The sequence below is a fragment of the Myotis yumanensis genome, unplaced genomic scaffold, assembly GCF_028538775.1.
Source record: "Myotis yumanensis isolate MYYU_CA2020_CCGP unplaced genomic scaffold, mMyoYum1.0.hap1 SCAF_23, whole genome shotgun sequence".
NCBI classification, from domain to species: Eukaryota; Metazoa; Chordata; class Mammalia; order Chiroptera; family Vespertilionidae; genus Myotis; species Myotis yumanensis.
Window position 1 is genome coordinate 14,733,550 of NW_027223774.1, and position 25,472 is coordinate 14,759,021.

The following is a 25,472-nucleotide window of genomic DNA, read 5'->3' on the forward strand; positions in this document are numbered from 1 at the left end:
GAGAAACTTTTGGGGTGGAATGGACACACATGGAGTGTGTATGCGTGTCAACACTCATCAGATTGTATACTTTATATATGTGTGGTTTATTGCCTGTCACTTATAACTCAGTCCAGCTGTAATCAAGGCTGATGTCATGAATTGCTCGTGTGGTTGGGGAGAGGAGAACATTGTTTCTCTATCACTGCTGTTCCCAAGTGGCAGGCTCTGGATGTGTGCCCACAGGAGTACAATAATGACAACAGCTGGCCTTTCTCTAGCACACACTGTGTACTGGGCACTTCAGGTCTATTAGCTCATTCATCACCCAAATGAGCCAGTCTAACTCATTTACTTCCCTTGACTTTCCCACATCTGGGCCTTTGCACCTGCTGAGCCCTCTGCCTGGTCCTCTTACTCCTGCCTCCATCAGCTCTAGAATAACCTGGGCTCTTGCTCTATTAGATGCCGCTCTTCAGCAAAGTCTCCCTGGTCCCTCAGTCTAGGTCAGAATCCCAGTTAGGTGAGCTTATGACACTCCATATTTCACCCTTTCAACCATGATCACATGTGTAACTTCTTTACTCATTTATCAAAGAAGACCAACCTACTGCTCACCATCTGCTGACACTGCTCTAAGCAATGGGGGTGCAGGTGTCAGACAGAACAGACAAAATCCCAGTCCTCATGGACATGGCATGCTGGTGGGGGAGTCGCCCAGTAACCCACACAGCAACAACAGTAATAATGTGATAGCATGTTAGAGTGAAATAAGGCATATGTGGGGTGTTTTAATTTATTTCCATTTAAAATGTTTGGACAACCAAAAGGAGGCAAGCTGATTGGAGCAGACAGAGCTGGAGATGAGAGGAGATGGAGTCAGAGAGGGAGGAGCCATAGCCAGAAGTCTGGCTTCCCTCTGAGTGACCTGAGGAGCCTCTGGTGGGCTGAGAGCCCCAGTGGGCATGAGTGATCTGTGTTTAGTGAAGACATCCACAATTTAGCCTTTCTGAAGTTCCTATTTTGGGATATTGATTTCAAGCTTTTAAGAAACAGAATTCAGAAAGAACTTTTGACCCTCTCCATATTCCTGAGAAGAGATTTAGATAGAAAAACTTGCTTAAAAAATTTTTTTTTATTGATTTCAGAGAGGAAGGGAGAGGGAGAGAGAGATAGAAACATCAATCATGAGAATCATTGATTGACTGCCTCCTGCATGACCCCTACTGGAGATTGAGCACATAACCTGAGCATGTGTCCTTGACTGAAATGGAATCTGGGACCCTTCAGTCTGCAGGTAGATGCTCTATCCACTGAGCCAAACCAGCTAGGGCTCAATGTCCTATAGTTTTCCAAGTATAGGACTTTTGCCTCCTTGGTTAAGTTTATTCATAGCTATTATTTTTTGTGTTGTTGAAATGGTAAATGGGATTGTTATTTAGTTTCTCTTTCTGAGAGCTCATTATTGCTGTATAAAAATGCCATCAAGCCCTAGCCAATTTGGCTCAGTGGATAGAGCGTTAGCCTGCAGACTAAAAGCTCCCAGGTTCAATTCTGGCCAAGGGCAAATGCCTGGGTTGCAGGCTTGATCCTTTCTCCCCCAGTAGGGGGTGTGCAGGAGGCTGCCAATCAATGATTCTCTCTCATTAATTTTTCTATTTCTCTATCTCCCTTTCTCTCTGAAATCAATGAAAAAAAAAACACATTAAAAAAGAAAAAAGAATATGGTTCCCTAAATGTTAAAAATAAATAAATAAAAATAAAAATGCCTTCAATTCTTGGTTGTTGATTTTGTATCCTGTTACCTTGTTGAATTCATTTATTAAGTCTAATGGTTTCCTGGCGGAGTCTTTAGAGTTTTCTATATACAAGATCATGTCATCTATGAGTAATAAGAATTTTATTTTCTCCTTTCCAGTTTGGATGCCTTCTATCTCTTCTTGTCTGATCTCCATGGCTGGGACTTCCAGTGCTATATTGAATAAGAGTGGTGGAAGTGGACATCCTTGTCTTATACTTGTTCTTTTAGTTTTGCCCATTGAGTATGGTATTGGTTATATATGGCCTTTATTATGTTGAGGTATGGTTCCTTTATTCCCACTTTGCTGATAATTTTAATCAAAAAAGGATTCTGGATTTTGTTGAATGCTTTTTCTTGGTCTATTGATATGATCATGTGATTTTTATCTTTCATTTTGTTTATGTGATGTATCACATTTATTGATTTGTGAATATTGTACCAGTTCTGCATCTCTAGAAGAAAACCCACTTGATGTATGATTTTTAAAAATATATTGTTGTATCCGATTTGCTAATATTTTGTTGAGAATTTTAGCATCTGTGTTCATCAGGGATGTTGGCCTGTAATTTTCTATCTTTCTTTGTTTCTATCTGATTTTGGAATTAGGATATTCCTGGCTTTGTAAAAAGAGCTTAGAAGTGCTCCTCCATTTTGAATTTTTTGGAATAGTTTGAGGAGGATAGGTGTTAGTTCTTCTTTGAATGTTTGGTAAAATTCTCCTATAAATCCATTGGCCCAGGACTTTGGTTTGTTGGGAATTTTTAAATTACTGTTTCAATTGTATCAGTTGTTATTGGCCTATTCAGGTTTTTTTATTCTTCCTGATTGAGTTTTGGAAGATTGTCCATTTCACCCAGGTTTTCCAGTTTGTTGGCATATAGTTCAAAGTATTTGCTTATAATCCTTTGTATTTCTGTGGTGTCCATTGTTATATTGCCTCTTTCATTTCTGATTTTATGTATTTGGGTCCTCTCTGTTAGTTTCTTGATGAATCTGGCTAAGGGTTCATCAGTTTTGTTTATCTTTTCAAATTGGATTCATTAATCTTTTGTACTATTGATGTGTTTTTTGTTTGTTTGTTTGTTTTGTCTCTATGTTCTTTGTTTCTGCTCTGTTCTTTATTATTTCCTTCCTTCTACTTCTCTGTTATATTCTTGCTGTTCTCTTTCCAATTAGTTTAGGTGTAGGGTTAGTTTATTAGTGCTCTTTCTTGTTTTTTGAGGTAGGCCTGTAATACAATGGACTTCCCTTTCAGGACTGCTTTCACTGTGTTCCATAGGTTTTAGTTGGTTGTTTGTTAATTTTCATTTGTGTTTTCTACTATGACTGTATTGCTGTCAATCTCTCCCTTAAAGCCCATCAAGAGGTTTTTTTTTTCTTTTAAAAAATATATTTGGGGGGGGGGGAGAAAAAATGGCGGAGGTTTAGACGGACGTGTTGGTGCTTTGTCCCAGAGCAGATAAGGGCGAGCAGCTGAAACAGGTAACATACAGCCCGAACAAGCAGAGGAGATTCAGCTGGAGACAGTCTGCAGCCAGGAAAGACAGAGAACTCCTAGAAAATGGGGATGGTTAGAGATTGAGGCTGAAACCTCCCCCGGGGTGCCACCTCAGCGGCGAGACTGTGCCATCTTGAGTAGCTGTTATCCTCATCCAGAGATCGGTTACTAACCCGGAGGCAACGGCTCTCAAGCAGCGCAACTACATGAACTCAGAGGAGACCTGCTCGCCCCATGGAAAGCAGATTCAAGCAAAAGCGGCCTCCTGATCACCACACGCTTTGTCTGGGGAACAGTTACTGTGTGTGAAGCCTCCCTCCACCAGCCAGAAGAGCCACCACAGCTGTGAACAGCACCCACCAGAGGCCCTGCTACCAACGGAGGAGCAGCTGCTACCACAACCGCCCAAGGAGCAACAACAGCCCGAGGAGCCACTGCCAACCAGGGAGCAGCCACCGCCACCCAGGGAGCAGCCACTGAACGACTCAACAACTAGATATGTCAGTGAGATCAAACATGGGTAGACAAAGAAACCCCCAAAGGAAAGAAAAGGAGGACTCGCCAGAAAAGCAGCTAAGTGAGACAGAGGCATGCAACATGACGGAAAAAGAATTCAGAATAAGGGTCCTAGAGTGCATGCACCAGACGGAGGAAAAAATCAATACCATTTTCAAGAAGCTAGAAGAAACAGATGAAAAAATAAACTACCTATGCAAGAAGCAAGAAGAAACAGATGAAAAAATCAACAATTTAAGTAAGTCCCAAGAAGAAATGAAGAGCGACATAGCTGCAATAAAAAACACCATTGAAAGTATCAACAGTAGACTAGGAGAAGCAGAGGACCGAATTAGTGAATTAGAAGACAAGGAAGCAAAACACACCCAAACTGTACTGCAATTGGAGAAAAAAATTAAAAGACAGGAGGAGAGCCTAAGGGAGCTTTGGGACAACATGAAATGAAACAACATAAGAATAATAGGGGTGCCAGAACAATAGAAAGATGAACAAGGATTAGAAAACCTATTTGAAGAAATAATATCAGAAAACTTCCCTGAGGTGGGGAAGAAAAAAGTCACACAAGCCCAGAGAGTCCCATACAAGGTGAACCTGAAAAGACCCACACCAACACACATCATAATTACCACAGCAAATGTTCAGGACAAAGAGAGAATCTTACAGCTGCAAGAGAGAGACGGAAAATTACATACAAGGGATTTACCATTAGATTATCAAATGATTTCTCAACAGAAACACATCAGGCCAGCAAAGAATGGACCGAAATCTACAAAGTGATGCAAAGCAAAGGACTGAATCCAAGAATACTCTATCCAGCAAGGCTATCATTCAAAATTGAAGGGGAAATAAGAAGCTTCACAGACAAAAAAGGGCCAAGGGAGTTTATCACCACCAACCAGCCATGCAAGAAATGCTAAAGGGACTGGTGTAAAAAGAAGAAATAAAAAGATCAGAAAGAAAACAGCCACACACACAAAAAGAAATGGCTACAAACAAGTACCTTTCAATAATAACTTTAAATGTAAATGGACTAAATGCTCCAACCAAAAGACATCGAGTGGCTGAATGGATTAAAAAACATGACCCATACATCTGCTGTCTACAAGAGACCCACCTCATTAGAAGGGACTCACACAGACTGAAAGTGAAGAGATGGAAAAATATCTTTCAGGCAAATGGAAAGGAAAAGAAAGCTGGGGTAGCAATACTTATATCAGACAAAATACATCTCAAAGTGAAGGCCATAACAAAAGAAAAGGAAGGCCACTTCATAATACTAAAGGGATCAATACAACAAGAAGATATAACCCTGGTAAACATATATGCAACCAATGCAGAAGTATCCAAATTCATAAAGAAAACTCCTGGAAGATATCAAAGGAGAGATCGACAACAATACAATCATAGTAGGGGACTTTAATACTCCACTGACATCACTGGATAAGTCCTCTAGACAAACAATCAGCAAAGAAACAGCAATCCTAAATGACTCACTAGGTCAGATGGACTTAATTGACATCTTCAGAACACTTCACCCCAAAGCCATGGAATATACATTCCTCTCAGGTGCTCATAGCACATATTAAAAAATATACCACATCTTGGGTCACAAGCAAAGTCTCCACAAATTCAAGAAGATTGAAATCATAAAAAGTATCTTCTCAGACCACGATGGCATAATGTTAGAAATAAACCACAATAAAAACAACCCAAAATACTCAAACACTTGGAAGCTGAATAACATGTTATTAAATATTGATTGGGTTACCGATGACATCAAAGAAGAAATTAAAAACATCCAGGACACTAATGACAATGAAAACACAACAATCCAAAACCTATGGGACACAATGAAAGCAGTCCTGAGAGGGAAGTTTATAGCTCTACAGGCCTATCTCAAAAAACAAGAAAAAATGGTAGTAAATCATCTAACTCTACAGCTCAAAGAATTAGAAAGAGAGCAACAAGAAAATCCCAGAGTGAGCAGAAGGAAGGAGATAATAAAGATTAGAGCAGAAATAAATGACATAGAGACCAAAAAAACAATACAGAAAATCAATGAAACCAAGAGCTGGTTCTTTGAAAGGATAAACAAGATTGACAAACCTCTAGCCAGGCTCACCAAGAAGCAAAGAGAGAGGATCCAAATAAACCAAATCAGAAATGATAGAGGCGAAATGACAACAGATCCCACAGAAATACAAATGATTGCTAAAAAATACCACGGACAACTCTACTCCAACAAACTAGACAACCTGGAGGAAATGGACAAATTCCTAGAAAAATACAACATTCCAAAACTCAATCAGAAAGAATCTAAAAATCTCAATAGGCTAATAACTATGGAAGAAATTGAAGCAGTCATCAAAAAGCTTCCAGCAAACAAAAGCCCAGGACCAGACGGCTTCTCAGGGGAGTTTTACCAAACTTTCAAGGAAGAACTAAAACCTATCCTCCTCAGACTACTACAAAAAATTCAAGAGGAAGGAACAATTCCAATCTCATTCTATGAAGCCAGCATTACCCTAATACCAAAACCAGGTAAAGACAACACAATGAAAGAGAATGACAGGCCAATATCCTTCATGAACATAGATGCCAAAATCCTCAACAAAATCTTAGCAAATCGTATCCAGCAGTACATCAGAAGGATCATACACCATGACCAAGTAGGATTTATCCCAGGGATGCAAGGATGGTACAATATCCGTAAATCAATAAAGGTGATACATCACATAAACAAATTGAAAGAAAAAAACCACATGGTCATATCAATTGATGCAGAAAAAGCATTCGACAAAATCCAACACCCATTTTTGATAAAAACTTTCAGCAAAGTGGGAATTGAAGGATCATACCTCAACATAATAAAAGCCATATATGACAGGCCCACAGCCAACATCATACTCAATGGACAAAAACTAACACCATTTCCCCTAAGAACAGGAACAAGACAGGGATGCCCACTCTCACCACTCCTGTTCGACATAGTCCTGGAAGTATTAGCCATTGCAATTAGAGAAGAAGAAGAAATAAAAGGCATCCAAATTGGAAAAGAGGAAGTAAAACTGTCCTTATTTGCAGACAACATGATATTATACATACAAAACCCTAGAGACTCCATCAAAAAACTATTAGACTTAATACATGAATTTGGCAATGTAGCGATACAAAATTAACCCCAAGAAATCTGAGGCATTTCTATAAACTAATAGTGAACTTTCAGAAAGAGAGATTATAGAAACAATCCCATTTACCATCTCACCAAAAAAATTAATATACCTAGGAATAACCTTAACTAAAGAGGTAAAAGATCTCTACTCAGAAAACTACAGGACGTTGAAAAAAGAGATAGAGGAAGACATAAAGAGATGGAAGAACATACCATGTTCTTGGATTGGTAGAATCAACATCATTAAAATGTCCATACTACCCAAAGCAATCTATAAATTCAATGCACTTCCCATTAAAATACCAATGGCCTACTTCAAAGATCTAGAACGAACTCTCCAAAAATTCATCTGGAATAAAAAAAGACCCTGAATAGCTGCAGCGATCCTGACAAAAAACAAAGTAGGTGGGATCTCAATGCTAAATATCAAGCTTTATTACAAAGCCACTGTTCTCAAAACTGCCTGGTACTGGCACAAGAACAGACATATAGATCAATGGAATAGAATAGAGAGTCCAGAATGGAGCCCGAACCAATATGCTCAATTAATATTTGACAAAGGAGGCAAGAACATACAATGGAGTCAAGATAGTCTCTCCAATAAATGGTGTTGGGAAAATAGGACAGATATATGCAAGAAAATGAACTAGACCACCAACTTACACCATACACAAAAATAAACTCAAAATGGATAAAGGACTTAAATGTATGACAGGAAACCATAAAAATTCTAGAAGAATCCAAAGGCAACAAAATCTCAGACATATGCCAAAGCAATTTCTTCACTGATACAGCTCCTAGGGCAGTTGAAACTAAAGAGAAAATGAACAAATGGGACTACTTCAAAATAAAAAGCTTCTGCACAGCAAAAGAAACTATCAACAAAACAACAAGAAAACCCACTGCGTGGGAAACCATATTTGCCAACGTCATATCTGATAAGGGCCTAATCTCAAAAATTTATAGGGAACTCATACAACTTAACAAAAAGAAGATAAACAATCCAATCAAAAAATGGGCAAAGGACCTAAATAGACACTTTTCAAAAGAGGACATTCAGAAAGCCAAGAGACATATGAAAACATGCTCAAAGTCACTAATCATCCGAGGGATGCAAATCAAAACAACAATGAGGTACCATCTCACACTTGTCAGAATGGCTATCATCAACAAATCAACAAATGACAAGTGCTGGAGAGGATGTGGAGAAAAAGGAACACTTGTGCACTGCTGGTGGGAATGCAGACTGGTGCAGCCACTATGGAAGACAGTATGGAGTTCCCTCAAAAAACTGAAAATGGAACTCCCATTTGACTCTGTGATCCCACTTCTAAGAATATATCCCAAGAAACCAGAAACACCAATCAGAAAGAATATGTGCACCCATATGTTCATAGCAGCACAATTCACCATAGCTAAGATCTGGAAACAGCCTAAGTGCCCATCAGTAGATGAATGGATTAGAAAACTTTGGTACATCTACACGATGGAATATTATACTGCTATAAAAAAGAAGGAACTCTTACCATTTGCAACAGCATGGATGGAACTGGAGAGCATTATGCTAAGTGAAATAAGCCAGTCAATGAAGGAAAAATACCACATGATCTCACTCATTCACGGATAATAAAGACCATTACAAACTTTTGAACAATAATAGATACAGAGGCAGAGCTGCCTCAAACTGATTGTCAAACTGCAGTGGGAAGACCAGGGAGGGTTGGGGGGCAGGAGGGACGGAGGTAAGAGATCAACCGAAGGACTTATATGCATGCATATAAGCATAACTAATGGACATAAGACACTGGGGTGTAAGGGAGGGCAGTGGATTGTCAAGGGCAGGGGGAAAAAAAGGACACATATGTAATACCCTTTGTAATACTTTTAGCAAAAAATAAAAATTAAAAAAATATATATTTGGGTATTTCCATATTGGTTGCATATATGTTTACAAGGGTTATATTTTCTTATTGATCATTCCCTTTACTATTATGTAGTGGCCTTCTTTGTCTCTTGTTATGGCCTTTGTTTTGAAGTCTATTTTGTCTGATATGAGTATTGCTACCCCAGCTTTTTTTCCCATTTGCGTGGAATATTTTTTCTATCCTTTCACTTTCAATTAATGTGTATCTTTTGTTCTGAGATAGGTCTCTTGAAGACTGCATATTTTCTTATCCATTCAGTCACCCAATGTCTTTTGATTGAACATTTAATCTATTTACACTTAAGGTTATTATTGATAGGTATTTATTTATTGCCATTTTAATTTTCTCTAGGCCTATGATACTCTTTGAAGACTCTGATTTCCACCTGGACAAAGGAAGGGGTAGATGTGAGGAGAAGGCTGGACTATTCTGGACACTGTTTCCGTTTTCAGACTCACTCTCTCCCCTTCTTCCCTTGTTCTGCACTGTTGGGGGCAGATCTATGGGGACTGTGTCAGTGGGATCTCCTGCTTTACAGCTGGTGCAGTCAATGGGGAGTCCTGACAGGAGGCCAGAGGGTGGACACTGAGTGAGGCTGGGCTTCCAATTCCCCAGCCCCTTCCCTGTAATGTTGCTGTTGGCTGGACTGATACTTGGTCTGAGATCTGAGCTCTTGCCAGGCAAACCTCTCTAAACATCCTACCCCCTCACTCAGGATTCTAGTAATGGTAATAACTTCTCCTCAGTCTTTCAGGTCTAGAATGGTAGCAGACCCTGTAATGCCAGCCTCAGGAAACTGTGCATGATCTCTTGTTTCTCTACTTCACACAAAATCGTATGTCAAGTGATTTGAGTGGGATGGAGCCACTGTTTGTGCAGGGAACCTGACTCCTAAGTAGACGCTTCATTGTTCAAAGTGTGCCTTCACTTCCCCGGTCACAGAGATGCCCAAATACCCTGAAGGCTCTGCTACTATCCAAGCTAGAACAGAGATGTTCACCAGACCAGAGAAGGACAGGTTTGGGATGGTGAATCACTCACAGGGTTACTCTCCTCCCCCATGGCAGATGGCTGGGTGTGCTGCCCTCCCCTCCCATAGAGAAACCCCAGCACTGGGAAAAAAGATGATTTCTTTATTTATTAGATAAATGTGGCTGTAAGAACAGTGCAGCTGCTCCCAGGCTCTTCCATATCTTGTTATCAGATCACAAAGTGTGTGTGTGTGGATGAGAATTCACAGAGAAGATGAGAAAACAATTAAGTGTTTGGTTATAAGGTCAGAAGGCGGGCTGTATTTAGGGAGTCAGCAGGGGAGAAAAATCATGGGTAAATGGAGTCAGTGGGAGGTTATCCCACACCAAAGGGCTAGGGATATCCCCAGCCCCACCACCCAAGCCAGGCAGCGAACAGGAACAGCCCCACTTTGGTGAACCTTATCTTCCGCATCTTCATTCTCAGGACCCTCATTTACGATGAACTGCCCAATATTTTTGGTGTGGTTCAACAAGGAGCTGGAAGGTTGGACCATGCAGCCCTGAATGCTAAATATAGAGGACAGCCCACCTAGAGAGTAAAGATTGACTCAGATGGGTCTCAAAGTAATACACGCTTAAATTCCTGTGATCCAGAATCTCAGACCCTACCATTAACCCCTCAGACCAGGAGATCAGGCTCTTAGGCCTCTCCACCCTCAGATCTAGAAATCTGAATCTCCAGCTCTTTCCATACACAAGCCCATGAGCCAGGGTCTCAAGCACCTTCCCACCGCAGCTCCAGTGAATCCAAACCCCTAACCCTTTAATCCTGGGACCTGGCCTTCAGCACTCACCTCCTTTGAGATTGAGGTAGCCATTATAACAATGAGTGGTACCAGGAGGGCACATGATGTTTACAGAGTTTGAACAGGATCCACCGAATTGCACACAGGCAGGGCACTGCAGGCCTCCTGGGGCAGGGGCAGCTGGGGAGAAAATTGAAGGTTAGGGTGCACAGTTCTGCTCCCAGCTGCAGTCACCCTCTTAGAGCCCAGAGTCTCCATATTCCTCAGGCCCCATCTCTCCATGGCCTCCCCTATCCCCCTGGGCTCCCATACCTGGACGAGGGAGGGAGTTCAGGAGGACACTGCTACTTGTGGCCCTGTTGCACCCATCAGAGGAACAGAAACGGGCATAGGAGGCGACGAGCACTCCAGGGGGCTCTGAGTGGATGGAGATTGTTGTGGAATTCTTTGTCTCTGTCTTGCTGCAGCCTTTGCTCCCCGCTATGAGTGATGTAGGTCCTGCAGGGGAAGGGAGTGACAGCTGGGCTGGGGTGGCAAGTTCCCAAGGGATACTGGAGCTAGCGTTTTCTGGATGCTTAGCAGGCAGAGGGTGAAAGTAGGATGCCTGAGTCCAAGATCAGAGGTCGTTGCAGGTGGGATGAGGAGGGAGCCTGAGCCTGAGTCCTTCCATGAGCTCTGTCACTTCTCAGTTCTTGCTCAAATGTCACTCTCTCAAGTGGAACCTCCCATTTTTCAAATTGCAACCGCCATCCCACTCTCTCTTTTCTCCTTTCCCTGCTGGATTTTCTGCTTCCTCACTCATGCAAAAAGAGGCAGGAAGACACCCAATGGCATCTATAGAGGCTGGCACACAACAGGTGTTCAATAAGGTTCAGACAAAGTCACCGATGTCACTGTACACCAGCTCTGTTCTCAGATTTTGCAAGGGCCCTCGAATATATCCTCATGACTACCCAGCACAATAAGTACTATTACTGCCAGCACCGAGGCCCATTTTTCAGAAGGGGAAACCAAGGTCAGAAAGAGGAAGACTGAGGTGTAGAACTCCAGGCATTTTGAGAATCAGGCAGCAAGTTCAGGGGACAGAATCCAGGGCAGGAGACCCAGGACGCCATGCAGCCATCCCTCCCTGTTGCATAGTCCACGCACCTACATCTATGAGCAGCAGTGTCTCCTGACACACCTCATTCAAATCACATGTCACGGTTGAAAATGTGTTCCAAGGCAGGGGGTTCTGCGACAGGTTTTCTTTGATCTGAAGCATGATCCCCTTTTGACAGGTCAGAGGAGCTGGGGAGAAGAAATCAGGTTCTGTGTATGCCCAGGAACAAGCCATGTCTGTCCCTCCTGGTCCCGTGTTTGGGGACAGACATTTAGCCTGGACACAGTCCCTTGATCCCAGGCTTACAAGGGATCTTTGAAGTCTGAGACCCTCCCCTATTCTTCATGCCACCACTTCTGCTCCAACATCTGCAGGGACCTTTCTCAACACCCCTTTAAGGCTGCTCCTTGCTTGGGGTGTGAGAGAGATGGATGAGTCTGAGTCCTCTAGCATCTTCATTAGACACCTTGGAATCCTGCACAAACTCACTTCATGTGCTGAGCCAGCCCTTGTGTTGCCCCAGGCTAGAAACCTTGGTGTCAGTGACATCCAGGCCCTGTCCTCATGGCTCCCAGTCTAGGATAATGAGGAGTGTAGACTGATACCTTATATTCTTTTAACTGAGAAACCCCAAGTTTCAAACAGAATTATTGCAGTGCCTAGTGAGTACTGAGCATTTACTATATGCCTGCTTGTTGTGATTGCTTTCTATGTTTTAGCCCGTTTAAGTTTCCCAAGAAGATGAGGGCATCTGGGTTACCTCATTTTATCACAATGATACCCAAAGCAGGTGGTGCTATCCTGCTCCTCCCTATTTTCAAGATGGAAAACATAAGCAGAAGAATTGTGAAGCAGCTTTCCCAGTGCCCACTGCTAGCAATTAGCAGAACAGGGCTCCTTGAGTTGAATGCTGGGGAAGACAGTGATTGTTGACTATTCTCAGGTACCTTGCCCTCTGGGGCCCTCAGGAATCCACTCTGAAAACCAGGAGCCTTCACTTAAGGCCATCACATCACCAGCAGGGATGTGTTCCATGATTCTGAAACTCCTGGGCTGGCAATATAGCATCCACCTACATGGGTTACCTTTAAAACAGCCACAAGAAGCAGGACCGCTCATTTCTCCACTTCACAGATCATAGTATCATGGCTCCTGCTGCCCTCCTCCCAGCCTGGCCCCACCACCTTTCATGTATTGGTCAATAGTATTTCCTGTCTTGTAATTGCTCAAGTTGAGAAAACATTGCTGTCATTCTTAACAATTCTCCGTTTCTTGCACCCTGTGTTGCACCCATTAGGATATCCTGTTGCCTTAAGCTGCACAATACTGCCAGATCCCGACCTCAGCTTATAAATGTCCTTTTCCTCTTCTACTAATAGACTGCAGCTAGTCTTTAAGGTCACCTCCTCTGTGAAGCCGCCCTTGACACCCACCAGCAGGACATTAGTATCTTCTCCCTCAGACCTCCCTCAGACTTCTTAAACTGCAGCCCTGTGACCATCTGCATCAGTAATGTCTCCCCTCCTTGTCCTGGAGGCCCTTTTGGGCAGGGTTAGGGTGTCAGGTCTCTGTAGTCTCCTCCAGAGACCTTGGAGTCCTGTACAAGCTCACTTCCCATCCTGAGCCAGCCCGTGTGTTGCCTCAGGCTAGAATCCTTGGTGTCAGTGACATCCAGGCCCTGTCCTCAAGGCTCCTAGTCTAGGCAGAGAGATCCAAGCTCACAGAGGAATGTTGCTGCATTCACTGAACTTTCACCTTAAGGCCCTAAGAACTGGATGCTGTGGGTGGATGAGGAAACTGAATCTCAGACAGGGAAGACCCTTTTCCTATTCTCCTCCCTGCCATTGGTGCTTCTCATGAGATACTCCAGGCCAGTCTCAGTCTCAGTCTCAGTCTCAGTCAGGTGTACTGGTAAGGGCTGGGCTTGTGTGGGTGAGTGGGGACCCTCCCAGTGTCCCTGCTTGTCTCTTGCTGACCCTATCACACCTGAAGCACCCTCCATTTTCTCTCTGACACTCTTTCCTATGCAGCAGGGCTGCTAGGGTTTCTAGTACCATGGGTGAAGGACCGATGTGCGTGCAGCGGAGGAGAAGGAACTAGGGCTACCCAATGTCAAGAGTGTGGAGAAAGAGAGTTTAAAGCAATGCATCACTCCCAGCATGAGAGGAATGCACTTGCACTCACTTCCACACCCAGTGGATAAAGTGAAAGGAACACAGCCAGCCCACCCACACTGTCCTATGTCAGACCCCTGGCCCTCTCTCTCCACTTCAACTGGGCCCACTTACTAGCATGCTCACCCCATGGCAGCTATCAGGACAATCCCTCAGTTTGTGCATGACTGAATGAGTAATAAACTTCTAAGTTATTTGTGGGTGTTGGTGTTTGTGGGATGTGTTTGCATGTCTGACTTTCAGAAGGGTCACCATACCTGAAGACTGAAGTTTGGGTACAGCTTTTCCATCCCGACTTGGGACTCCGACAGAATCACACTTTTCACTCACAGATAAGACCCCGATTTCCTGAGTCTCATTAAGCAGGTTGCAGGCTGCTTGGGACATGCATCCCTGGACTTTCAGATCGCTGAGGATACCAACTGTGGGAAGGGGCCAGGCAGAGTAGGAGAACATGAGATGCCACCACTGGGACCATCCAACCCCGAGGAGTCAGGGTCACTCTCCTCTGAGCCCCAGCCCTCAGCTACCTCAGGACTGACAGGGACCCTGATGTCCCAGCTTACCTCCCCTGAGATGCAGGACCCCATTGTAGCAGTGCGTATGCCCAACGGGGCAGGTCAGCTCTGTTGCAGACTTACAGCCATCCTCAGCAAAGCAGACTGGGCACCGCACTGACCCTAGGACTGGGAGGGGAGAGGGAAGAAGGGAGGACTGAGTGGGCTCTGCATTTGGATCTGGTGCCTTCTATCCTTTTCGCATTTGTGGTCCCATCATCAACCTCCTCAGTCTCATGTAGACCTGGGGTGCTGGAAATTGCAGTGCAGTGGTTGCTGAGAGAGCAAGGGGCCGGGGGCATGAGATCTGGCAGAGGCAGTAGTGACTGAGACAGGAGGGGGTCCCTTGGAGAAACGAGGGTAGATTTCACCCACAACTTCCACTGCACAGTCCAAGTAGACAAGATGTTCCAAAGAGCAGAGAATCACAAAGCACCCCCGCTCCCTCCAAAACAGCTTATGATATAGAAAAGGACAGTGGCGAGCTACAGGCCAATTTCATTTTAAGAGGATATACCCAAAATCTAAATGAAACATGAGTGAGCCAAGCTCAACAGTATGGAGAAAGGAGCTTCGCCCAGGTTCAGGCCATCACTGGAATTTGAGGAGGGGTTGTACTAGGAAGAGCAGTCCAGTTTCCTGCCCTAGGACTATTAGAAGAAGCTGTGCCGGCGAGGCAGTCCTGGAGAGTGTGGAGAGGCAGGTGGGAGGGGGGATTCTAAATGAACAGCCTCTCTGTGCTCCCCTCCTCCCCTAGCTTCTGTCCTCTCTTCCTCCTCCTCTCCCTCCTTGTTCTCACCTGCAGAGGGGGGCATGGTCCAGACAGGGCGGGTAGAGGAGAGGTCATTGCAGAAGTTCTTGTGGCGACACACACGAGTGTAGGAGATGACAGAGAGGCCAGGGCCTTTCCTGTGCTGGGTGATACGGGCCTCATGATCCTCCTTCTGGGTACAGCCCTTGCTGAGCACTAGGAACACTTGGGGTCCTAGATGAAAAAGGAGGCAAACGGGGTGAGGATGAGCACTCTACGGTGCTAGAGGGAGAGTCTTCATCGTGGCTGGGGAGAGGCTGGAGAGGAGGCAACTGGGCACCCAAGGGCTTGCTCCTGCTGAGGAGGGGACAGCTCCTGGCATGAGGGGAGGGAGTCTTTGGAGTCTGCTGGTCAAGAGGAGGGATATCCCTGTGCAGGTGAAGGTGGGGTCAGGCTTGGGACCTATGGGCCTTTCTCACCATTCTCAATGAGCATCAGCGAATCTTGGCAACCCCAACCTTCCTTGCAGGTCTCCTCATCAGATGTCCACTTCAAGGGCAGTTCTGATGCGTTCCTCACAGTTGAGAAACTTCCAGAATGACAGGTCAGGGCCTGCACTCCTGAGATGGGAACAGCAAATCCATCTTAGCCCATCCTCCCAGGAAATCCCCTCCCAAGTTAGGGTTTTCACTCACGAGGCAGCATGAGGGTGAGGCTCAGGAGGGCTGGCAGAATGGAGCTCATGGTCGGGGCAGCTAGAATTCTCTTGCTCCTGCTCTTCCCCCAGGAAACGGAGCCCTTTTATGTCTCTCTTCACCCAGGGCAGCCAGGAAAGGGTGGGGAGGGGAGGGCCTTGCTAAAGAAGGGCTGGGCTCACACTCTGAGTCTCTCCAACTTTAAAGGCCAGAAACCCGAGTCCTTCCTTCTCCCTCAGACCTAGGAGTCAAGGCTCCTCTCCTCCCTCTGACCCAGTTGTCCAGGAGCTGAGACCCCTCTACAGTTAAAAACTGAGGCATCCTGACCCCAGTCTTTATTAGTGTGGATCCCCACCCCCACACTGTTTCAGGGTAGTTTGTCAAGGTAGTTTCCTCATTTGTCCTGGCAACCTGGCCACCTTCTGGCCTCAGGTTGGGAAATGGCTCAACTGCCTGAGAGGACATTATGTGATATGTCTTGGCTGGTTCCTATGTTTTTTTCTTGGCTAACCTTTACCCCACCACAGATGCCTACTTCTCCTTTCTCATGTGATTTGTGGTGTGCATGTAGTATGATGAGTGAGGTTATGTCTGTTGTGTGTATTGTGTGCTGTGTGTCTCTGTGGGTTACATTTGATTATTTTCAGGAATGCCTTCTGGAAAATGAATGTTACCTAGTCCCAGAGATGAGGGCTGGAAAATTAAACAGCACTAATCAAAAGGAGAGATTCAGACTGTTCTTCCCTGTTGAACACTCTTCCATGGTTCCTGCGCCTCAGGAGAAAGACTAACTCCTCAGTACGGCTTTGTGGCTACTTGACCCACCACCAGGCCCCCCAATCTCCCACTTCACTCTCCCACAGTATCCATTAAAAAGACACGCTAGTTCATTTCCTGCCTCGTTGGCCTTGCAACACTGTTCCTTTTGCTTGGAATAGCAGAGGTCACCCATATCTACCTTGTCTACCTAAAAAACTGGCAAAACTCCCAGGTCCAATTAAACCCCAATCTCTTTATTTGACCTTCTTAGGTACAGCCAAGGAGCCCTTCTATAAAATAGCAGGTTTATTCCCTCTACCGGGCCTTTGCACATGCTGTTTCCTTTGCCTATTAATGTCCTTTTCCTCTTCGACTAATAGATTGAAGCTAATCTTTAAGTCACCTCCTCTGTGAATCCCTCCTTGATACCCCACCCACAGATCATTAATATCTTCCTCCTCAGAGTTCCCCTTTGACCATCGGCATCAGTAATGTCTCCCCTCCTCATCCTGGAGGCCCTTTAGGGCAGGGGTAGGGTCTCAGTCTTCTGCAGTCTCCACCAGAGACCTTGGAAGCCTGTACAAGCTCACTTCCCATCCTGAGCCAGCCCTTGTGTTGCCTCAGGCTAGAATCCTTGGTGTCAGTGACATCCAGGCCTTGTCCTCAAGGCTCCCAGTCTAGGCAGAGAGATCCAAGCACACAGAGGAATTTTGCGGCATTCACTGAACTTTCACCTTGAGGCTTTAAGGACTAGGTGTCATGGGTGGATGAGGAAACTGAGTCTCAGACAGGGAAGGCCCTCTTCTCACTCTCCTCCCTGCCATTGGTGCTTCTCATTGAGATACTCCAGGCCAGTCTCAGTCTCAGTCTCAGTCTCAGTCGGGTGTACTGGTAAGGGCTGGGCTTGTGTGGTGAGTGTCCCTGCTTGTCTCTTGCTGACCCTATCACAGTGTCCCTCCCAGTGTCCCTACTTGTCTCTTGCTGACCCTATCACACCTGAAGCACCCTCGATTTTCTCTCTGACACTCTTTCCTATGCGACAGTGCTCCTAGGGTGCTCTAGCACTATAGGTGGGGTATGGATGAGGGTGGAAGGAGGTAAGGGAACTTTGGCTAGCTAAGGTCAAGAGTGTGGAGAAAGAGAATTAAAGGAAATGCACCACTCCCAGCAAGAGAAGCATGCACTTGCACTCACTTCCACACACAATGGATAAAGTGTAATGCAAAGCTGCCAGCACATCCACCCTGTCCAATGTGTATTCCCTGGCCTGTCTTTCCCTTCAGCTGGACACTTCTATTGGCATGCTCACCCCAAAGGGCCTACCAGGACAATCCCTCACTTTGTGCATGCCCAAATGTGTAAAAAACTTCTAAATTATTTGTGGCTGTTGGAGTTTGTGGGATGTGTTTTTGTCTGACATTCACAAGGATCATCGTACCCCAAGGTTGAGGGTGGGTACAGTCTCATCTTCCAGACAAGGGACTCACCATCAGAATCACACTTTTCACTCACAGACAAGGCCCCGATTTCCTGAGTGTCATTAAGCAGGTTGCAGGCTGCTTGGGACATGCATCCCTGGACTTTCAGATCAGTGAAGGTGCCAACTGTGGAAAGGGGCCAGGCAGAGTGGAGAGAGTGAGATGCCCCCAGTGGGGCCTTCCAACCCTGAAGAGCCAGGCCCACTCTCCTCTGAGCCCCAGCCATCCCCTACCCTCAGTGCCAGCACGACCCCGATGTCCCAGCTTACCTCCCCTGAGGTGCAGGACCCCATTGTAGCAGTGCGTATGCCCAACGGGGCAGGTCAGCTCTGTTGCAGACTTACAGCCATCCTCAGCAAAACAGACTGGGCACCGCACTGACCCTGGGACTGGGAGGGGAGAAGGAAGAAGGGAGGACTGAGTGGGCTCTGCATTTGGATCTGGTGCCTTCTATCTTTTTCGCATTTGTGACCCCATCATCAACCTCCTTAGTCTCATGTAGACCTGGGGTGCTGGAAATTGCAGTGCAGTGGTTGCTGAGAGAGCAAGGGGCCGGGGGCATGAGATCTGGGAGAGGCAGTGGTGACTGAGACAGAAGGGGGTCCCTTGGAGGAACCAGGGTAGATTTCACCCACGACTTACACTGCACAGTCCAAGTAGACAAGATGTTCCAAAGAGTAGAGAATCACAAAGCACCCCCACTCCCTCCAAAACAGCTTATGATATAGAAAATGACAGTGGAGTGCTACAGGCCAAATTCACTTTAAGAGGATATACCCAAACCCTAAATGAAACATGAGTGAGCCAAGCTCAACAGTATGGAGAAAGGAGCTTGGCTCAGGTTCAGGCCATCACTGGAATTTGACGAGGGGTTGTACTCAGAAGAGCAATCCAGTTTGCTGCCCCAGGACTGTTAGAAGTAGCTGTGGGAGGGAAGCAGTCCTGGGGAGTGTGAACAGGCTGGTGGGATGGAGGCGTTCTAAATGAACAGCGCTTGTGTGCTCCCTGCCTCCCCTAGGTCTTATCCTCCCCCCTCCTCCTCCTCTTCCTCGTCCCCTTCCTCCTTCTCCTCCTCCTCCTCCTCCTCCTCCTCCTCCTCCTCCTCCTCGTCCTTGTTTGCACCTTCAGAGGTGGGCAGGGTCCAGACAGGGAGGGACGTGGAGAGGTCATTGCAGAGGTTCTTGTGGCGGCACACACGGGTGAAGGAGACGACAGAGAGGCCAGGGCCTTTCCTGTGCTGGGTGACACGGGCCTCATGGTCCCCCTTCTGGGTACAGCCCTTGATGAGCGCTAGGAACACTTGGGGTCCTAGAAGAAGAAGGAGGCAGACAGGTGAGGATCAGAACTCTGTGGTGGTAGAGGGAGAATCTTGGTGTGGCCAGGGGAGAGGCTGGAGAGGAGGCAACTGGGCACCCAAGGGCTTGCTCCTGCTGAGGAGGGGACAGCTCCTGGCATGAGGGGAGGGAGTATTTTGGAGTCTGCTGGTCAGGAGGAGGGATATCCCTGTGCAGGTGAAGCTGCCTTTGGGTCAGGCTTGGGGCCTTTGGGGCCTTTCTCACCATTCTCAATGAGCATCAGCGAATCTTGGCAACCCCAGCCGTCCTTGCAGAATTCCTCGCCTGTTGTCCACTCCAAGGGCAATTCTGATGTTTTCCTCACCGTCCTCAGTGTTCCCGCCTGACAGGTCAGTGCCTGCACTCCTGAGGTGGGAACAGCATCTTAGCCCATCCTCCTGGTAAATCCTCTCCCATGTTGGAGTTCTCACTCTCGGGGCAGCATGAGGGTGAGACCCAGGAGGGCTGGCAATAGAGCAGGGTTCATGGTCAGGGCAGCTAGATTTCTTTTTCTCCTGCTCTTCACCCAGGAAACAGAGCCCTTTTATGTCTCTCTTCATCCAGGGCAGCCAGGAAAGTGTGGGGAGTGGAGGGCCTTGCTAAAGAAGGCCTGGGCACACACTCTGAATCTCACCAACTTTAAAGGCCCAGAGCCCGAATCCTTCCTCCTCCCTCAGACTCAGGAGTCAAGGCCCCTCTCCTCCCTCTGACCCAGTTGTCCAGGCTCCCAGACCCCACTACAGTTAAAACCTGAGGCGTCCTGACCCCAGCCTCCACTGGTCTGGGTCCCCATCCCCACACTGTTTCAGGGTAGTTTTAGAAGGTACTTTCCTCATTTCTCTTGGCCACCTGGCCACTTTCTGGCCCCAGGTGGGGAAATGGCTCAACTGCCTGAAAGAGCAATTTGTAATGGGCCTTGGCTGGTCTCTATGGTTTTTATATCCTAATCTTTGCCCCATCATAGAAGCATGTACTGTGCAGTCACTCCCACCTTCTCTTTTCTCATGTGGTGTGTGGTGTGAATGTGGTATAATGAGTGTGGTTATGTCTGTTGTGTGTATTGTGTGATTGTGTGCTCTGTGGTATGGGTTACATTGGATTTGTTTTAGGAATGCCTTCTGGAAAATGAATGTTACCTACTCCCAGAACTGAGGGCCAGACAATTAAACAACTAATCAAAAGGAGAGACTCAGATTGTTCTTCCCTGTTCAACACCCTTCCATGGATCCTGTGCCTTAGGAGAAAGACTAACCCCTCAGTCTGGCTTTGTGGCTACTTGACCCACCACCAAGCCCCCGAACCTCCCTCTTCACTCCCCCACAATATCCATTCCAAAGACATGCCACGTCATTTCCTGCATCCTTGGACTTGCACCACTGTTACTTCTGCTTGGAATAGCAGAGATCACCCACATCTACCTTGTCTACCTGAAAAACTGGCAATCACCCCCAGTTCCAGCTACACCCCATCCTCTTTAAGTGAACTTCTTAGGTACAGCTAAGGCGCCCTTCTATAAAATAGCAGGTTTATTCCCACGGCTGGGCCTTTGCACAGGCTGTTTCCTCTGACTGTTAATGTCCTTTTCCTCTTCTATTAATAGATTGAAGATTATCTTTAAGGTCACCCCCTCTGTGAAGTACCCTACTCACCCACCTGCAGGACATTAGTATCTTCCTCCTCAGACCTCCCCTAGACCCATTTCCCTACAGCCCTGTGACCATCTGAATCAGTAATGTCTCCCCTCCTCGTCCTGGAGGTCCTTTAGGGCAGGAGTAGGGTCTCAGTCCTCTGCAGTCTCCACCAGAGACCTTGGAGTCCTGTACAAGCTCACTTCCCATCCTGAGCCAGCCCTTGTGTTGCCTCAGGCTAGAATCCTTAGTGTCAGTGACATCCAGGCCTTGTCCTCAAGGCTCCCAGTCTAGGCAGAGAGATCCAAGCACACAGAGGATGTTGCTGCACTCACTGAACTTTCACCTTGAGGCTTTAAGGACTGGGTGCTGTGGGCGGATGAGGAAACTGAGTCTCAGGCAGGGAAGACCCTCTTCTCACTCTCCTCCCTGCCATTGGTGCTTCTCATTGAGATACTCCAGGCCAGTCTCAGTCTCAGTCAGGTGTACTGATAAGGGCTGGGCTTGTGTGGGTGAGTGGGGATCCTCCCAGTGTCCCTGCTTGTCTCTTGCTGACCCTATCACACCTGAAGCACCCTCGATGTTCTCTCTGACACTCTTTCCTATGCGACAAGGCTGCTAGGGTGCTCTAGCACCATGGGTGGGGTATGGATGAGGGTGGAGGGAGGTAAGGGAACTTTGGCTAGCCGAGGTCAAGAGTGTGGAGAAATAGAATGGAAGGCAATGCATCAATCCCAGCATGAGAAGCAGGCACTTGCACTCACTTCCACACACAATGGATAAAGTGCAATGCAAAGCTGCCAGCCCACCAACTTGTCCTATGTTTGCTTCCTGTTCTTCTCTCTCCCTTTCAGCTGGACACTTCTTTTGGCATGCTCACTCCAAAGGGCCTACCAGGACAATCCCTCACTTTGTGCATGCCCAAATGTGTAATAAACTGAATTATTTGTGGCTGTTGGAGTTTGTGGGATGTGTTTGCATGTCTGACGTTTACAAGGGTCATCATACTCTACGGATGCAGGTTGGGTACAGCCTCACCTTCCAGACATGGGACTCACCGTCAGAGTCACACTTTTCACTCACAGACAAGGCCCCGATTTCCTGAGTGTCATTAAGCAGGTTGCAGGCTGCTTGGGACATGCATCCCTGGACTTTCAGATCAGTGAAGATGCCAACTGTGGAAAGGAGCCAGGCAGAGTGGGAGAGAGTGAGATGCTGTCACTGGGACCACCCAATCCTGAGGAGCCAGGCCCACTCTCCTCTGAGCCCCAGCCCTCAGCTACCCTCAGGGCCAGCAGGGACCCCGATGTCCCAGCTTACCTCCCCTGAGCTGCAGGGTCCCATTGTAGCAGTGCGTGTGCCCAATGGGGCAGGTCATCTCTGTTGTGGATTTACAGCCTTCCTCAGCAAAGCAGACTGGGCACCGCACTGACCCTGGGACTGGGAGGGGAGAGGGAAGAAGGGAGGACTGAGTGGGCTCTGCATTTGGATCCAGTGCCTTCTATCGTCTTTGCTTTTGTGGACCCATCATCAACCTTCTCAGTCTCATGTAGACCTGGGGTGCTGGAAATTGCAGTGGAGTGGTTGCTGAGAGAGAAAGGGGGTGGGCATTAGACCTGGGAGAGGCAGTGGTGACTCAGACAAGACAGGGGACCTTGCAAGATCGATGGTAGCTTTCACCCACAACTTCCACTACACAATCCAAGCAGACAAGGTGCCCTAAAGAGTAGAGAATCACGAAGCACCCCCCACTCCAATACAGTTTATAGTATAGAAAGGACATTGGAGAGCTACAGGCCAATTTCATTTTTAGAGGATATACCCAAATCCTAAATGAAACATGAGTGAGCCAAGCTCAACAGTATAGACAAAGGAGCATGGCCCGGGTTCAGGCTATCGTCAGAATTTGAGGTGGGGCTGAACTCATAAGAGCAATCCAGTTTCCTGCCCAAGGACTGTTAGAAGAAGCTATGTCAGGGTCAGAAGTCCTGGGAGGTGTGCAGAGGCCAGTTAGGAGGGAGGGGTTCTAAATGAACAGCCCTTCTGTGCTTCCCTCCTCCCCTCTCCCCTGTCCTCTCCTGCTCCTCATCCTCCCACTCCTTGTTCGCACCTGCAGAGGGGGGCAGGGTCCAGACAGGGCGGGTGGAGGAGAGGTCATTGCAGAGGTTCTTGTGGCGGCACACACGGGTGTAGGAGATGACAGAGAGGCCAGGGCCTTTCCTGTGCTGGGTGATACGGGCCTCATGATCCTCCTTCTGGGTACAGCCCTTGCTGAGCTCTAGGAACACTTCGGGTCCTAGATGAAGAAGGAGGCAGGCCAGGTGAGGATCTGGACTCCAGGGTGCTAGAGGGAGAGTCTTCATCGTGGCTGGGGGAGAGGATGGAGAGGAGGCAACTGGGCCCCTGAAGGCTTCCTCCTGCTGGGGAGGGGACAGCTCCTGGCATGAGGGGACCTGAGTCTTTGGAGACTGTTGGTCAGGAGGAGGGATATCCCTGTGCAGGTGAAGGTGGGGTCAGGCTTGGGGCCTTTGGGGCCTTTCTCACCATTCTCAATGAGCATCAGCGAATCTTGGCAACCCCAGCCATCCTTGCAGGACTCCTCTTCAGGTGTCCAACTCAAGGGCATTTCTGATGTTTTCCTCACTGTCTCCCATATTCCTGCCTGACAGGTCAGGGCCTCCATTGCTGAAGTGGGAACAGAAAATCCATTTTAGCCCATCCTCCCAGGAAATCCCCTCCCAAGTTGTGTTTTCACTCACCGGGCAGCATGAGGGTGAGGCCCAAGAGGGCTGGCAGCAGGATGAAGCTCATGGTCGGGGCAGCTAGAATTCTCTTGCTCCCGTTCTTCCTCCAGGAAATGGAGCCCTTTTATGTCTCTCTTCACCCAGGGCAGCCAGGAAATGGTGGGGACTGGAGGGCCTTGCTAAAGAAGGCCTGGGCCCACATTCTGAGTCTCAGCAACTTTAAAGGCCAGAAACCCAAGTTCTTCCTCCTCCTTCTGACCCAAGAGTTAAGGCCCCTCTCCTCCCTTTGACCCAGTTGTCCAGGCTCCCAGACCCCTTTACAGTTAAAAACTGAGGCATCCTAACCCCAGCCTCCACTGGTGTGGATCCCACCCCCACATTGTTTCAGGGTAGTTTGCGAAGGAAGTTTCCTCATATCTCCTGGCAACCTGGCCACTTTCTGGCCCCAGGTGGGGAATGGCTCAACTTCCTGTGAGGACATTGTGTGATGGTCTTGGCTGGTCTCTATGTTTTTTCTACCCTAACCTCTGCCCCTCCACAGATACCTACTTCTCTTTTCTTTCTCTTTCCTTCCAATATTGCTTTTTAAAAATACCCTATTGCATGACCTTCCCTCATGATTTCTCTTTTTCTTCTTTTACTTATCTTTCATCTTCCTCTGTTCTCTCCCCTCCTTCCGCAACGTAGGCTTAGAGTCTCCAGTTCCTGCCACTCAGGAGGGGGCTGAGGTATGGCAGGGGGAATTGAATAGCTATGGAAGAACTAGAATATTCTTTGGCAAAGCAAAGTTTTTCTGCTAGAAACACATGGGAACAGTCATGTGCTATAAAACCAGCTTTTTTGGAAAAAAAAGCATCAACAAACCCCATCTCATATTGTTGGCCCATTACTGTGGCGCAAAGGCTCCCTCCACATCTGATTTTGAAGCCGTGCACAATTTGAAAACCAGCTTGCCAAATCCCTAAATATTTAATAATCAGCTTTGCAGGTGTCTACAAATCAGCTCTAGCCCACTGGGTAGGAGGGAGAGGGAACGGGTATAGGGCATCTGTCAGTGACTGCAGAAGCTGCAAAGTTTGAAAAGAAAGGCTGAGAACAATAGCAGAGGAGAAAGAGAAATGAATGTGTAATTCACAATGGTCTGCTTATTTTTGACATTTTTATACCTTCTATTTTTCTTTTGTTTGCAAGTTTCAAATTTGCCACACAGGCACAGAGGTGTTTCTCTTCTCTCCTACTGTGTCTGCACCACTAACTCTGCATATTGTGGGTGCTCAATAGATGTTTTTGATTGAGTGAATGAATGAATGAATGAGTGTAGGGGAGGGAAAGATAGCAACAGAGCCATCAGTACATTTATATAGGTTGTGCACCTTTGAAACATCACCTCCTCCCTAACGATTCACATTGTTGCTCTGTGAATGGCACACTTTGAAGTTGTGCATGGCCTCAGCAGGGTCCCTAGAGGAAGCGGGGAAAGAAGGTGGGCAAAGAGGCACATAGGGTCACACGTCATCCATTAAATGTCTTGTTTTAGTCAACAAATATTTACTGAGGCTGAACTTTGTGCCAGAACTTT

General features: G+C 46.9%; 2 protein-coding genes across 2 annotated transcripts; both read right to left on the reverse strand.

Annotated features, from left to right (window-relative positions):
• Nucleotides 1-10,053: 10,053 nt before the first annotated feature.
• On the reverse strand, nt 10,054-16,016 carry LOC138999882 (CD177 antigen-like). The gene is given in 10 exon segments (XM_070402097.1): nt 10,054-10,239; nt 10,242-10,454; nt 10,720-10,851; nt 10,984-11,169; nt 11,821-11,961; nt 14,205-14,369; nt 14,514-14,633; nt 15,304-15,489; nt 15,735-15,875; nt 15,951-16,016. Coding segments are annotated over 10 exon segments (1,386 nt in total). The 5' UTR covers nt 16,000-16,016; the 3' UTR covers nt 10,054-10,186.
• Nucleotides 16,017-19,208: 3,192 nt separating this feature from the next.
• LOC138999841 (CD177 antigen-like) lies at nt 19,209-23,960 on the reverse strand. Its single transcript, XM_070402057.1, has 7 exons — nt 23,909-23,960; nt 23,694-23,834; nt 23,260-23,445; nt 22,470-22,589; nt 22,208-22,324; nt 19,747-19,887; nt 19,209-19,495 (listed from the first exon to the last, which is right to left on the reverse strand). The coding sequence occupies exons 1-7, from the start codon at nt 23,958-23,960 to the stop codon at nt 19,209-19,211; spliced, it is 1,044 nt and encodes a 347-aa protein (XP_070258158.1).
• Between the last annotated feature and the right edge of the window lie 1,512 nt (nt 23,961-25,472).